Consider the following 12,478-nt stretch of genomic DNA (forward strand, 5'->3'; position numbering starts at 1 on the left):
AACATTTCACTGTAACCTGGTCCACGTGACAATAAACTCAACTAAAACAAGAACTATTAGTTTAAAGCTCACCGTGTTGGCAGGGCAACTTAAATTCATGTAATTAAATGTAGAATTTAAATAACTTGGATGAGCAAATGGTGACCAAGAGATTGTTACTTTGCCTGAGGAGCTGGTGAATAATTTGAACAATTCAAAATTAGACCTTAGCTGCCTTTCAGTGGAAGGTCCACATTCTCCCGTGCGATTTCCCTCAATAATGAACAGTGATCACTACTGAAGTCCCAAGAAAGTTAGGAACAAGGAGGTGTGGACCTTGGGAGAAAAGTGCGAAACTGGGGCTGGGAAAATGATGATATTATTAGGCAGGAGCGAGGGAGAGCAACATGGGAGTAACTCAGCAGGTCAGGCAGGTCTGGTGAACATGGGGCAGGCCAGGTTTTGGGTCTGAAGCAGGAACAAAAACATCACTTGTCCCTGTTCTCCAGAGATGCTGCCTGACCTACTGAGATACTCCAGCAGTGTTTAAGAAGGAACTGCAGATGCTGGAAAATCGAAGGTAGACAAAAAGTGCTGGAGAAACTCAGCGGGTGCAGCAGCATCTATGGAGGGAAGGGGATAGGCAACGTTTCGGGCCCGAAATCCTTCTGGAAATAGGCAACGTTTCGGGTCAAAACCCTGAAGGAAATAGGCAACGTTTCAGGTCGAAACCTTGAAGGAAATAGGTAACGTTTCGGGCCGAAACCCGGAAGGGTTTCGACCCGAAACGTTGCCTATTTCCTTCGCTCCATAGACGCTGCTGCACCCGCTGAGATACTCCTGCACTTCTGTTTAGTTTAAAGATTCAGTGTGGAAACAGGCCCTTCGGCCCACCCACCAGAGATCACCCATTCTATCCTACACACTGGGGCCAATTTACGATTTGCAGAAGCCAATTAGCCGATGAACTGCACATCTTTGGAGTGTGGGAGGAAAGCGGAGAAAACCCATGATCAAACTGCGTACAGACAGCACCTGTAGTCAGGATCGAACCCAGGTCTCTGGCGCTGTAAGTCAGCGATTCTACCGCCCTGTATGTTTTGTCTTTTTTTTTAAAAATAATCCAGCCCCTGCAGTTCCTTGTGTCAGCTCTCCGTGATGGACAAGGTGGGAGGTTGATCAGGAAGTGTAAATGAACCCTGGAATGTTTGGGGAAAGGATGGGCATGTATGAAAGATGGAAATCTATCCTATTTCCACCTATCTCAAGTGAGCTAGCATGGACTTGATGGGCCAAATGGCCTTCACTTTAAGGAAATATTTTTTGTGAAGTGTCAATATAATGAATAGTTCCTCACGGAGGAGAAACTAGAACAAGGGTCGATGTTTAAAAATAATAGTTTGTTCACTTAAGATGGTGATGACCCAAATAATTTTGTCTCAGAGGATCATGCATCTTTGGGTCGCTCGTCATCAAAGGGCAGTCAGAGATTGCAACTTTTTTCGACATTCTTGATGAGCATACAGTGAAAGGTCACAGATAGACACAAAAAGCTGGAGTAACTCAGCGGGACGGACAGGCAGCATCTCTGGAGAGAAGGAATGGGTGACGTTTCGGGTCGATGCCCTTCTTCAGACTGCTTGTAGTGAAGACTCTCGGATGGATAGGGCAGGTTTAGAGGGATCTGGGCCAAATGCTGGCAAATGGGATGGGGGTGTGTAGATTCAAGATTCAAGTGAGTTTATTGTCATGTGTCCCAGATAGGACAATGAAATTCTTGCTTTGCTTCAGCACAACAGAATATAGTAGGCGTGAATACAGAACAGATCAGTGTGTCCATATACCATTGAATATATACACACACACACACACACACACACACACACACACACACACACACACACACACACACACACACACACACACACACACACACACACACACACACACACACACACACACAACACAAGCAAGCAGATATAGTGTAATGGGCTATTAAAGTTCAGAGTTTAGTTTGAGTTGAGTTTAATAGCCTGATGGCTGTGGGGAAGTAGCTATTACTGAACCTGAATGTTGCAGATCACCCATTCCTTCTCTCCAGAGATGCTGCTTGTCCTTCCAGTGCTGAGTTACTCCAGCATTTTGTGTCTACGATTTAAACCAGCATCTGCAGTTCCTCCCTGCACGGTGTAAGGCCACCACGTGTCGACATGTCACGGGGTTACTGACGCCTGTGTGGTTGTGAGTAGTCGCCCAGAGAGTCGTACCTTTTTCTGGATTTTCAACATGTCGAAACTTTTCGCCGACCTGCTGCGGCTCTGACGGGTGCCGGCAAGTCTCCCGAAGAAATCACGCAAGTGGGACAGGCCCTTTAGAGCACTTACAGCACCGGTCTAAAGGAAAGGTTGAAATGGCCAGAATAAAACAGAGTGGCTATTAAAAGATATGAGGATGCCTTCTCATCGTTTATTCTGATGGAGGCCAATCATTCTTAATGTAGTATATATTTTTTTAGGGTTGCATGAAGGATCCCTTTTTAAGTGGCCATCTTTGTAGTTTTACCCAAGATTGCACATAGAAACATAGAAACATAGAAATTAGGTGCAGGAGTAGGCCATTCGGCCCTTCGAGCCTGCACCGCCATTCAATATGATCATGGCTGATCATCCAACTCAATATCCCGTACCTGCCTTCTCTCCATACCCTCTGATCCCCTTGGCCACAAGGGCCACATCTAACTCCCTCTTAAATATAGCCAATGAACTGTGGCCTCAACTACCCTCTGTGGCAGAGAGTTCCAGAGATTCACCACTCTCTGTGTGAAAAATCTGTGGCACTCCCAATTATAACTTGTGACCAAGAGCAGATGCATCTCCCAATTTTTGCAGCTCTTCCCCCGAGACCCGTCCTCTATACTGGAGAGTGAATTATGGTCTGTTTTTTAAGTAACAATATATTAGGATCCAATTTCTTTTTAACTGCAGGGAAGCAGAGAAATGTTTCTTAATGCAATTCATGGATATTATTTAACATCACTTCATTAAAAGCAAATTTCCAAGTGTTGCAAACATAATGAATAAGAGATGGTTGTAGTCTCCATTGTAGATCAGTCCAGAAATTACTTTCCTTAATCAAAAATAATATTGTTTAAGAAGGAACTGCAGATGCTGGAAAATCGAAGGTAGACAAAAATGCTGGAGGAAACTCAGCGGGTGCAGCAGCATCTACGGAGCGAAGGAAATAGGCAACGTTTCGGGACGAAACCCGGAAGGGTTTCAACCCGAAACGTTGCCTATTTCCTTCAGGGTTTCGACCCGAAACGTCGCCTATTTCCTTCAGGGTTTCGACCCTGAAACGTCGCCTATTTCCTTCGCTCCATAGATGCTGCTGCACCCGCTGAGTTTCTCCAGCATTTTTGTCTACCTTCAAAACTAATTTTAATCAATCACTTCCAGTAAATAATATGAAACATTACATAACAATATCGATAAACCTAACACCATAATACAAGATGAGACGGTATTCTCATTTCTTAACAAGAGAAAACTGCAGATGCTGGAAATGTCGAAGGTAGACAAAAATGCTGGAGAAACTCAGCGGGTGCGGCAGCATCTATGGAGCGAAGGAATTAGGTGACGTTTCGGGTCGAGACCCTTATTCAGTCTGAAAAAGTGTCTCGACCCGAAACGTCAGGTCAGGCAGCATCTGTGGAGAACATGGATAGGTGACGTTTCACAGAGTGCTGGAGTAACTCAGCGGGTCAGGCAGCATCTGTGGAGAACATGGATAGGTGACGTTTCACAGAGTGCTGGAGTAACGCAGCGGGTCAGGCAGCATCTGTGGAGAAAATTGTCACGTAGCCATGTTTAAGAAGGAACTGCAGATGCTGGAAAAATCGAAGGTAGATAAAAATGCTGGAGCAACTCTGCGGGTGAGGCAGCATCTATGGAGCGAAGGAATAGGTGACGTTATAGGTCTCGACCCGAAATGTCACCTATTCCTTCGCTCCATAGATGCTGCCTCACCCGCTGTGTTACTCCAGCACTTTGCGCCCATCTCCACTGCATTTAAATGTCCTCCATCAATGATCAGACACAATTTCAAGAGAGAGTTAGATTTAGCTCTTAGGGCTAACGGAATCAAGTGATATGGGGAAGAAAGCAGGAACGGGGTACTGATTCTGGATGATCGGCCATGATCATATTGAATGGCGGTGCTGGCTCGAAGGGCCGAATGGCCAACTCCTGCTCCTATTGTCTATGTTTCTTTGTCTAATAAGCAGCTGCAGCTTTGGGTGAACTCTGGGATGAATTAATAAATAAGAAAGTGCTGCAAATGTTAATTGCAGATGGTTTAGTTCACAGCTTTTTCCACCAGACCTGCTCTCCTATAGATTTTGAGTTGGTGTGATTAGAACTGAGATTGATTGCTTGCGATATATGCAATAGTCATTTACAAAAAAGATAAATGAGAGAGTACTCATCTCCCTGGAGGTGCATCTTTCTCAGCTGTGAAATAAATTGTTCCCTCCTGTGAATAGCAGTAAGTGTTTGGATGAACAGAGGGAATTTTAATCAGACGTGTAGCTGGTTTGTAGATTTTGTACATTAAAATTGAAAAGGGTTTCCATTATGAAATTATAACAGAAAAACGATGCCACGGGTGGCAAGTCTAACCATAGTTTTCACAAAAGGAGGAGCCAGCTCATTGAGAACTGGACCTATAGCACAGCAGGACATGCCTTTACGAATATTTGACCCAGCTTACTTGCAAAGAGAAACATGATGTTGAGTGAAACACAAAGTGCTGGGGAAACTGAGGGGGGTCAGGCAGCATCTGCGGAAGGAATGGATAGGTGACGATTTGGGTCAAGATTCAAGTTCAAGTGAGTTTATTGTCATGTGTCCCTGATAGGACAATGGAATTCTTGCTTTGCTTCAGCACAACAGAGCAAAGTAGGCATTAATACAGAACAGATCAGTGTGTCCATATACCATATAACCATATAACAATTACAGCACGGAAACAGGCCATCATGGCCCTACAAGTCCGTGCCGAACACTTATTCTCCCCTAGTCCCATCTACCTGCACTCAGACCATAACCCTCCATTCCTTTCCCATCCATATACCTATCCAATTTATTTTTAAATGATAAAATAGAACCTGCCTCCACCACTTCCACTGGAAGCTCATTCCACACAGCTACCACTCTCTGAGTAAAGAAGTTCCCCCTCATGTTAAAACTTCTGTCCCTTAATTCTCAATTCATATCCTCTCGTTTGAATCTTCCCTACTCTCAATGGGAAAAGCTTGTCCACGTCAACTCTGTCTATCCCTCATTAAATAAATATATAGACACATGAATAAATAAACGCATATTCTTCAGATCTTCAGTGATCAGTCTGAAGGAATGTCCCGAACCGAAACCGCTGTATGTCTATACTAGTTTAGAGATACAGCGTGGAAACAGGCCCTTCGGCCCACCGGGTCCGTACTACCCCGCGATCCCCGCACACTAACACTATCCTACACACACTAGGGACAATTTACACTTATACCCAAGCCAATTAACCTACAAACCTGCACGTCTTTGGAGTGTGGGAGGAAACCGGAGCACCCGGAGAAAACCCACGCAGGTCACGGGGAGAACGTGCAAACTCCGTACAGACAGCGCCCGTAGTCGGGATCGAACCCGGGTCCCCGGCGCTGCAAGCGCTGTAAGGCAGTAACTCTACCGCTGTGCCACCGTGACCGCCCCTTAGCGCAGGGCTGAATTTTGTGCTCAGGTTCTTGAAGTTAGCTTCTGGTCACCCCACTTAGCAGGGTGACAATAGACAATAGACAATAGGTGCAGGAGGAGGCCATTCGGCCCTTCGAGCCAGCACCGCCACTCAATGTGATCATGGCTGATCATCCCCAATCAGTACCCCGTTCCTGCCTTCTCCCCATATCCCCTGACTCCACTATCTTTAAGAGCCCTATCTAGCTCTCTCTTGAAAGCATCGAGAGAACCTGCCTCCACCGCCCTCTGAGGCAGAGAATCCCACAGACTCACCACCCTCTGAGTGTAGGATGATGCCCATTGTAAATGCTGATCTGTGTTCACCCGTCATGAAACACTCAATCTGGATCCTAAATGTATCGTTTGTCACTTGGACCCTGTCCCACACGAGGCGATTCCAGGACTTTGATGCACGTATCAAAACAAAGTGAATAATTCAAGAGGCTCTGTGTGATGTTATCCTTTTTCCCCCAATAATTTAATCTCAACCCGGCAGCTCATTATTTTTGATGCACACACAGTGTTTGAATATAACACAGGAAATACTAATGAAGTGTTTGAAAAACAATCCCCTGAAGTGACCTATAAGCGCTGCGTGTGAAGAGGAAATATCCATCTGAATCATTCCTCGATAATTGCCAGTACCTATTGTTCACATTTGCTGATGAATAATTAACACTAGTTAGTGAGTTTGAACTCCCCCTCCCATTCCCACACTCACCTGCCTATCCTGGGCCTCCTCCACTGTCAGAGTGGGGCCCAGCGCAAACAGCACCTCATATTTCGCTTGGGCACCCTACACCCCAGCAGTATGAACATTGACTTCTCTAACTTCAAGTAACCCTTGCCTTCCCTCTCTCTCCATCCCTCCCCCTTCTCCTCCCAGTCTGACTGTCTCCAACTACATTTTATCTCTGTTTCTGTTTGTTGTCAGCTCCTCCCAGCGAACACTGATCTATTCTACATCTCTCTTGATCTCCATCCCCTTTGTCCTGTTTTCACACCTTACACTTCCTTATCTATGTATCTCCCTCTCCCCTGACATCAGTCTGAAGGAAGGGTCTCGACCCGAAACGTCACCCATTCCTTCTCCCCAGAGATGCTGCCTGTCCCGCTGAGTTACTCCAGCATTTTGTGTCTAACTTGAGATGCTTCAGGGGCAGGTTGAGGTTGGGGACAGTGGGCGAGAGGTTGAAACTGGGATGTACGAGATAGGAAATAAGTTGAAGAAGGAGAGAAGGGAGAGGGGGAGAACTTAGGAGAAGGTTGGAGATGGGAAGAAGAGATTGGAAGAGATAAGAGAAAAATGACTTGGAGAGGAGAGGAGACGGAGAGAGGGGGGAGCAAGAGAGGGGGAGAGGAAGCCCTTGAGAGACTTCCTAAGGGGAGAGACGGAGAGAGAGGAGAGAGAATTTTGGAGAGAGGGGAGAGAGAGAGAGGGGAGGGGAGAGAGGGGAGAGGGAAAGGGAGAGAGAGAGAGGAGAGAGAGAGGGGAGAGGAGAGGAGGAGAGGGGAAAGAGAGAGAGGGGGAGGAGAGAGAGGGGAGGGGGGAGAGAGGGAGAGGAGAGAGGGGTGAGGAGAGGAGGAGAGACGGAGAGAGGAGAGAGGAGGAGAGGGGAGCAGGAGAGAGAGGAGAGAGAGAGAGGAGGGAGGAGAGGGGAGAGGAGAGTAGAGGGGAGAAGAGAGGAGGGGAGAGGAGAGGAGAGGGGAGAGAGGGAGAGAGGGAGAGGGAGGGAGAGGGGAGGAGAGGGGAGAGGAGAGGAGAGAGGAGAGGGAGAGAGGAGAGAGGGGGGAGGAGAGAGGAGAGGCGAGGGAGAGGGAGAGGAGGAGAGGGAGAGGAGGAGAGGGAGAGGAGGAGAGGGGAGAGGGGAGAGGGGAGGGAGGAGGGGAGAGGAGAGAGACTTGGAGAGGGAGAGAGAGAGGGAGAGAGGGGAGAGGGGAGAGGGGAGAGGGGGAGAGAGGAGAGAGGGGAGGGGGGAGAGGAGAGGGAGGGAGGAGAGGCGAGAGAGGAGAGAGGGGAGAGGGGAGAGGAGGAGAGGGGAGAGGAGAGAGGAGAGGGGGAGGAGAGGAGGAGAGAGGAGAGAGGAGAGGAGGGAGGGGAGGAGAGAGGAGAGAGGAGAGGGAGGGAGGGGAGAGGGGAGAGGAGAGAGGGGAGAGGAGAGAGGGGAGAGAGGAGAGAGGAGAGAGGAGAGAGGAGAGAGGAGAGAGGAGAGGAGAGGAGAGGGGGGAGAGGGGAGGGGAGGAGGGGGAGAGAGGGAGAGAAGGAGAGAGGGAGAGAGGGGAGAGGAGAGAGGGAGAGAGGAGAGAGGAGAGAGGAGAGAGGAGACGCGGGGAGGAGGGGGAGGGGGAAGAGGGGAGAGGGGAGAGGGGGAGACGGAGAGAGGAGAGAGGAGAGATGGAGAGAGGAGAGAGGGAGAGGCGGGGAGAGGGGAGGGGGGAGAGGGGAGAGGAGAGAGAGGGGGAGAGGAGAGAGGAGAGGGAGAGAGAGAGGGAGGAGAGAGAGAGAGAGAGAGGAGGGAGAGAGGGGAGAGGGGAGAGAGAGAGAGGGAGAGAAAAGAGAGGAGAGAAGGAGAGAGAGAGACGGAGAGAGGGAGAGAGGAGAGACGGAGAGAGGGAGAGAGGGGAGAGAGGGAGAGGGGAGAGGGGAGAGGGGAGAGGAGAGAGGGGAGGGGAGAGGAGAGGAGAGGGCAGAGAGAGAGAGAGGGAGAGGAGAGACATATATATATATAGGGGAGAGAGGGGGAGAGAGGAGAGAGGGGAGAAAGAGGAGAGAGAGAGAGAGGAGAGAGAGTTATACGTGGAGAGAGAGAGAGGGAGACAGAGAGAGAGAGGAGAGAGGAGAGAGGAGAGTGGGAGAGAGAGGGGAGAGGAGGAGAGGGGAGAGAGGGGAGAGGGGAGAGGGGAGAGGGGAGAGGAGAGAGGGGAGAGGAGAGAGACGAGAGGAGAGAGGAATGGGAGGAAATAAGAGGAACATCGGAAGTGAAGATAGGAGCAAGTAGATGAGATAGGGAAGGAGAATAGGAGAAATACTATTGAATTAACTTTCACAATCTTTCACAAGCAGCATCTATGGAGGGAAGGAAATAGGCAACGTTTCGGGACGAAACCCTTGTGGGTTTCGACCCGAAACGTTGCCTATTTCCTTCAGGGTTTCGACCCGAAACGTTGCCTATTTCCTTCAGGGTTTCGGCCCGAAACGTTGCCTATTTCCTTCGCTCCATAGATGCTGCTGCACCCGCTGAGTTTCTCCCGCATTTTTGTCTACCTTTGATTTTTCCAGCATCTGCAGTTCTTTCTGAAACACCCCAGTAACCTTTGATCACTTAATAATTTAACAGTAATCATTTATCAAGGGATCTAAGTGGCTACATGAGGCCTTGTCAAATGGCGATTACTAAATTATTAAGGTGGTGGTAATTGTTTGAATCCGTGCTATGTAACTCTGTTGCCAGCTGCGTCTCCTGAGACTGTCAGGAGATTTCGCTTCAAGTCAAACTTATTCGCAACGTGACAATATAAAAATCAAAGTTAGACACACAAAACGCTGGAGTAACTCAGCGGGACAGGCAGCGTCTCTGGAGAGAAGGAGTGGGTGACGTTTCGGGTCGGGACCCTTCTTCGGACTGATGTCAGGGGAGAGGGCGGGACAAGGAATGGGTGACGTTTCAGGCCTTCAAACTGATGTCAGAGACACATAGATAAGGAAGTATAAGGTGTGAAAACAGGACAAAGGGGATGGAGATCAAGGAAAGTGTAGAATAGACATTGATGTCATTTTCACACCTTCCCCTTCCATATCTCTAGACTCCCTCTCCCCTTGACTCTCAGCCTGAAACATAGAAACATAGAAACATAGAAATTAGGTGCAGGAGTAGGCCATTCGGCCCTTCGAGCCTGCACCGCCATTCAATATGATCATGGCTGATCATCCAACTCAGTATCCCGTACCTGCCTTCTCTCCACACCCCCTGATCCCCTTAGCCACAAGGGCCACATCTAACTCCCTCTTAAATATAGCCAATGAACTGGCCTCAACTACCCTCTGTGGCAGAGAGTTCCAGAGATTCACCACTCTCTGTGTGAAAAAAGTTCTTCTCATCTCGGTTTTAAAGGATTTCCCTGTTGAGAAGGGTCTCGACCCGAAACGTCACCCATTCCTTCTATCCAGAGATGCTGCCAGTCCCTCTGAGTGACTTCCTAAACTAAGTCCACTATCTCTGATGAAATCATTCTTCTTGTTTGCAGCAGATGAGGAGGTACTTGAATGACACCGAACGCAAGCTGAACCAAGACAAGAGCCAGACATCGCCACAAGTGTTTCACCGTTTAACTGCCTTACCCATGGTGTAACCTTCGAATACATCTTAGCGGATGGACTGACTGATGAGCCAAACCCAACTGCATTGAGCTGACTCCTTCATCCATTGATAGACACAAAAGGCTGGAGTAACACAGCAAGTCAGGCAGCATCTCTGGAGAAAAGCAATGGGTGACGTTTCGGTTCGTGACAAGTCCGATCAAGTTTGACTTGAAGCCAAATTTATTGGCAGTCTCAGGAGAGACAGCTGGCAACAGAATAATATATCGTGGATTCAAACTATTACTTGTAGCTTAATAATTAGGAATGGGTGACATTTCGGGTCGAGACCTTCTTCAGACTCAGAGGAGAGGGAGATATCTCACAATCTCTCCACATCACTGCCCATTTTCCTCTCCTTGACTCAGTCTGACGAAGGGTCTCGACCCGAAACGTCACACATTCCTTCTCTCCAGAGATGCCATACCAACTGCATCACAGTATGGTATGGCAACTGCTCTGTCTCCGACCGGAAGGCATTGCAGAGGGTGGTGAAAATTGCCCAACGCATCACCGGTTCCTCGCTCCCCTCCATTGAGTCTGTCCAAAGCAAGCGCAGTCTGCGGAGGGCGCTCAGCATCGCCAAGGACTGCTCTCACCCCAACCATGGACTGTTTACCTTCCTACCATCCGGGAGGCGCTACAGGTCTCTCCGTTGCCGAACCAGCAGGTCGAGGAACAGCTTCTTTCCGGCGGCTGTCACTCTACTCAACAACGTACCTCGGTGACTGCCAATCACCACCCCTCCCCCCCCCCCCCCGGACACTTATTATTATTTATTCAAATCGTTTGCTATGTCGCTCTTCCAGGGAGATGCTAAATGCATTTCGTTGTCTCTGTACTGTACACTGACAATGACAATTAAAATTGAATCTGAATCTGAATCTGAATCTGAATGCTGCCCGTCCCACTGAGTTACTCCAGCTTTTTGTGTCTATCTTCAGTTTAAGCCATCATCTGCAGTTCCTTCCGACACATCGAGATCCTTCGCTTGTTTAAACCAAACTGGTGGCTCCATTATCCTGAGATTTGCTGCAAATGTTCCTGTTTACAAGTGAGCATGCCGTCTAAAATTACCAGTGCCGCTAATTACTCTACAGATTTAGCCGAACCTTTGAACATATTTGTCCACGACGTTCCTAAACAAGAACGACTCTCATCGGCAATGTAGAACATTGTGAAGTCGATGCTAATTTCGGGAGCTATAATTGTGCGTGTAGAATATTTTTTTTTTTTAGCCTTTGTTTTGATTTAATTGCTGTTGAATATTGTGTTGTTCATACAGCCAGCTGTTGGCTTTCCCGAAACATCTGCATACCCTTGCCATTCAGAATTAGTCATTCCAGTCTTCTGTACTGCCAATTCTTTAGACAAACTTATCGTTATCTTTGATTCCGACTTTTCTCGTAGTACAGCCGGCCCAGCGGTAGAGTTGCGGCCTCACAGCGCCAGAGACCCGGGTCCCATCCCGACTACGGGCGCTGTCTGTACGGAGTTTGCACGTTCTCCCCGTCACCTGCGTAAGGGTTTTCTCCCGAGATCTTCGGTTTCCTCCCACACTCAAAAGACGTACAGGTTTGTAGGTTAATTGGCTTGGTGTGAATGTAAATTGTCCCCAGTGTGTGTAGGATAGTGTAATGCCCCCGTCCCACTTAGGAAACCTGAACGGAAACCTCTGGAGACTTTGCGCCCCACCCAAGGTTTCCGTGCGGTTCCCGGAGGTTTTTGTCAGTCTCCCTACCTGCTTCCACTACCTGCAACCACCTGCAACCTCCGGGAACCTCACCTAGACAATAGGTGCAGGAGTAGGCCATTTGGCCCTTCGAGCCAGCACCGCCATTCAATATGATCATGGCTGATCATCCACAATCAGTATCCCGTTCCTGCTTTCTCCACACATCCCTTGATTCTGTTAACCCTAAGAGCTAAATCCAACTCTCTCTTGAAAACATCCAGTGAATTGGCCTCCACCACCCTCCGAGGCAGAGAATTCCACATTCAATTCCACAACTCTCTGGGTGAAGAGGTTTTTCCTCATCTCAGTCCCAAATGGCCTGCCCTTTATTCTTAAACTATGACCCCTGGTTCTGGACTCCCCCAACATGGGGAACATTTTTTCCTGCATCTAGACTGTCCAATCCCTTAAGAATTTTATATGTTTCTATAAGATTCCCTCTCATCCTTTTAAATTCCAGTGAATATAAGCCCAGTTGACCCATTCTTTAATCAGTAGGTACAATACCAGGTGTGGTGGTCTCACCCACCCCTTGTACCTTTGCAACCAGATGTTTTAAAAATCAAAAATAAAAAGTGTGGATTTTCTTCCTCTCGTTGTGCAGTGAAATGAAACATCTCGTTC

General features: G+C 48.2%; 1 protein-coding gene across 12 annotated transcripts in view; it reads left to right on the top strand.

The window, feature by feature from the left end:
• Nucleotides 1-12,441, top strand: part of cd276 (CD276 molecule) — a 102,809-nt gene extending 90,368 nt beyond the window's left edge. For 8 of the 12 annotated variants that reach the window (XM_055662904.1, XM_055662903.1, XM_055662906.1 and 5 more), the window contains one exon: nt 11,044-12,441. In XM_055662904.1, the coding sequence (XP_055518879.1) occupies nt 11,044-11,177 (134 nt within the window). In that variant the 3' untranslated portion in view covers nt 11,178-12,441. Of the gene's footprint in view, nt 1-10,007 lie in introns of all 12 variants that reach the window. The other 4 variants (XM_055662911.1, XM_055662909.1, XM_055662912.1 and 1 more) reach the window with 2 other exon arrangements.
• The last annotated feature ends 37 nt before the right edge of the window (nt 12,442-12,478 follow it).

Source organism: Leucoraja erinacea, chromosome 36 (assembly GCF_028641065.1).
Source record: "Leucoraja erinacea ecotype New England chromosome 36, Leri_hhj_1, whole genome shotgun sequence".
NCBI lineage: Eukaryota > Metazoa > Chordata > Chondrichthyes > Rajiformes > Rajidae > Leucoraja > Leucoraja erinaceus.